This window comes from Bison bison, unplaced genomic scaffold (assembly GCF_000754665.1).
Source record: "Bison bison bison isolate TAMUID 2011002044 unplaced genomic scaffold, Bison_UMD1.0 scf7180017862139, whole genome shotgun sequence".
In the NCBI taxonomy this organism is placed as follows: Eukaryota; Metazoa; Chordata; class Mammalia; order Artiodactyla; family Bovidae; genus Bison; species Bison bison.
Window position 1 is genome coordinate 139,761 of NW_011492711.1, and position 3,808 is coordinate 143,568.

Sequence of the window (3,808 nt, forward strand, 5' to 3'; positions counted from 1 at the left end):
CAGAACAATACAAGGCTATATGTAATTAACATTCTTAATGAGGATTTGAAAGAGGCCTATAACTGAAAAACGCTGGGACATGATTTTTAGTCATTTCTCTTCAGTGTTAGGGCTTCCCTGGTAGCTCAGCGGTTAAAGCGTCTGTCAGCAATGCGGGAGACCTGCGTTCGATCCCTGGGTTGGGAAGATGCCCTGGAGAAGGAAATGGCAACCCACTCCAGTATTCTTGCCTGGAGAATCCCATGGATGGAGGAGCCTGTTGGGCTACAGTCCACAGGGTCGCAAAGAGACGGATACGACTGACCGACTTCACTTTCGCTTTCTTCAATGTTAAGTACTGATATGACTTTGAACAAGTCACTTTTCTGGGCTAGATAATATTTCAAACAGCCTTCCTTTCTAAATGCCTACCTTTGCAGAATGCTAAGTCTTAAATTTGATAGTTCAAAGACTGTGTGAGGTTACACTTAGCCATCATGCAATTCCTCTAGCTTTTGAAAATGAAGCAATTTGCATCTCCATTGTACAGTGTATCATCTATATTCTTCCATTATAACATCTTTCATCCATTTTTCATATGTACCTTTCATTGGTCTTCTTCTTCAATAAAGCTAAATGTCTTTGGCATCAGAAATTATATTTTATTAATCTTTACACTGTAAGACTTAGCATAGTGTCTGGTACAGAGTAGGATGGAAAAACAAGTGATTTGGTGAGGGTGGAACAAATGTCATAACATTTTCAAAGGTTCAAGCAGGGACTGAGACAGCATAAAGAGGAGAGGGGAAGGAGTCTCTGAGTAATGAGGTGGATAGGAGGGGAGATGGTAGTATTGGAATTTGAACTACTATGTACTAGATATGGGTTAAACATTAACTGTTCCAGGTGGTGGCAATTTGTTCCATGAGTAAAGGAAATAGGTGGGGACTTGAGAGAGCCTACCTAACCAAAAAATTGGCCAAATTGCTGTTATCTACATAAGTATCCTAGCCTGTTGACACTTTATATAAGGATTAAAAAGGAAAGAGCTTGGAGGACAGAATCCAATAAATCCTCATGAGTTCTACAACTCTTTCCTCCAGGGTTGATTAATTCTAACAAGGCAGAGACATGGACAAAAGAAATGAGTCTTCAAATACAGATTTAATACTCCTGGGCCTCTTCCCTGATATGAAACATGTCAACTTCCTTGTCTGTGCCATTCTCCTGATCTACACCATGGCTCTCACCTCAAACTCCATTCTAATCCTCCTAATCTGGGTGGATTCTCACCTCCACATGCCCATGTACTTCCTGCTCAGCCAACTGGCTCTCATGGACATGACATTAATCTCTAGCATCGTACCCAAGATGGCAACTGACTTCTTCTCAGGGAAGAGAAACATATCACGAGTGGCCTGTGGAACTCAGATCTTCTTCTTCCTGACTGTAGGAATTGCTGAGTGCACCCTCATCACCCTCATGTCCTATGACCGATATGTGGCCATCTGCAACCCTCTGAGATACACCCTCATCATGAGCCAGAAAGTCTGTCTGCAGATGGCTGCCATCTCCTGGGCTGGGGGTGCCCTTACATCACTTGCACACACGGCCTATGCCATGCATTTCCCCATCTGCGGTTCCAGAGAGATTCCCCATTTCCTCTGTGAGACCATGTCCATCCTAAAATTGGCCTGTGATGATGTCTCTGCCTATGAGAAGGCTTTGGTAGTGACAAGTATTGTGGTGCTCCTCATCCCCTTGTCCCTCATCATGTCCTCTTACGCTCTCATATTCCTTGCTGTCCTCCACATGAAATCTCCAAAGGGAAGGGACAAAGCTCTAGCCACTTGCTTTTCCCACTTGACTGTAGTGTGCCTCTATTATGGCCCTGCCATGGTGGTCTACATGAGGCCTAGTTCCTATCATAATCCCAGACTGGACCAAGTCCTCTTTATACTTGACCCTATTCTCACTCCTCTGCTAAATCCTTTGATTTATAGTCTTAGAAACAAAGAAGTGCTGGGGGCCCTAAGGAAGGTTCTAACTTCATGATACAGAATCAAACTAAAAGAAGAAGATATGCCCATTTGTAATCACTAACTTTAATACAGTCTAAATAAATTAGACTCATGTTAAGAAGTCTTACATTTCAAATTATCCATTCATCCACAAATATTTAATGTCTCCATTTTAGGTACTTTTGGCATCATCTTTAGAATCGCTTTAGAATCATAGTGGAATTTCTCAGTTTTGTTTTTTTTTTCTTTTTATTTCTCGTGGTTTCACTTGTGCTTCCCTGCTTTGGAACATTTTTACAATATTCAGTTTCTACATAGAAGCTGTGAACTTCCACAAGTGTGGTGGCAGTAGCAAACTGATGATAAAACTCCACAGAAACTGGAGTTTTGGAAAGCTGGAAAATTAGATCAATGATAGAACTTTCTACCTCTGAGAAACATATAGGTCTCATTCAACCCCTTAAAGAAGCACACCTTGACATAAATCCAGAAATGTTATATGCCTGTGTTCTCCATCTTCAAAAACATGCATGTATCCATTCACACACAAAATGACCATATATAAACCACTCTTGATACACAACACTTTGCATTTCCAAAACCTTAATTAAGTATACTCAAGTTGAACTGTAACACTGCAACCAAAGAATAGAATAAAGAGAGCCAAGATTACAGATTTTGATAATAATTTAAAAGCCACTGAGCACAAACCAGTGGATGAAATGTTTTCATTTTTTAGCTCAATCAAGTAGTTCATCTGAATACAACTAATAGATGGGGAAACAGTGGAAACAGTGTCAGACTTTATTTTTTTGGACTCCAAAATCACTGCAGATGGTGACTGCAGCCATGAAATTAAAAGACACTTGCTCCTTGGAAGGAAAGTTATGACCCACCTAGACAGCATATTAAAAAGCAGAGACATTGTCAACAAAGGTGTATCTAGTCAAGGCTATGGTTTTTCCAGTGGTCATGTATGGATGTGAGAGTTGGACTATAAAGAAGGCTGAGTGCTGAAGAATTGATGCTTTCAAACTGTGTACAAAGTCACGAACCTCCATCCATAGTTCATCAGGCACTCTGTCTATCAGATCTAGTCCCTTAAATCTATTTCTCACTTCATTTAAATGCAGAGTTCCAGAGAATAGCAAGGAGAGATAAGAAAGCCTTCCTCAGAGATCAATGCAAAGAAGTAGAGGAAAACAATAGAATGGGAAAGACCAGAGATCACTTCAAGAAAATTAGAGATACCAAGGGAACATTTCATGCAAATATGGGCTCAATAAAGGACAGAAATGGTATGGACCTGACAGAAGCAGAAGATATTAAAAGGAGGTGGCAAGAATACACAGAAGAACTGTACAAAAAAAGATCTTCACGATCAAGATAATCACGAAGTGTGATCACTCACACTCACCTAGAGCCAGACATCCTGGAATGTGAAGTCAAGTGGGCTTTAGGAAGCAGCACTACGAACAAAGCTAGTGGAGGTGATGGAATTCCAGTTGAACTATTTCAAATCCTTAAAGATGATTCTGTGAAAGTGCTGCACTCAATATGCCAGCAAATTTGGAAAACTCAGCAGTGGCCACAGGACTGGAAAAGGTCAGTTTTCATTCCAATCCCAAAGAAAGGCAATGCCAAAGAATGCTCAAACTACCGCACAATTGCACTCATCTCACACACTAGTAAAGTAATGCTCAAAATTCTCCAAGCCAGGCTTCAGCAATACGTGAACCATGAATTTCCAGATATTCAAGCTGGTTTTAGAAAAGGCAGAGGAACCAGAGATCAAATTGCTAACATCT

General features: G+C 40.7%; 1 protein-coding gene across 1 annotated transcript; it reads left to right on the plus strand.

Annotated features, from left to right (window-relative positions):
- The first annotated feature begins 277 nt into the window (after positions 1–277).
- Positions 278–2,807, plus strand: LOC104983272 (olfactory receptor 56-like). Its single transcript, XM_010832700.1, has one exon. The coding sequence runs from the start codon at positions 1,111–1,113 to the stop codon at positions 2,032–2,034; it is 924 nt and encodes a 307-aa protein (XP_010831002.1). The 5' UTR covers positions 278–1,110; the 3' UTR covers positions 2,035–2,807.
- Positions 2,808–3,808: the final 1,001 nt, after the last annotated feature.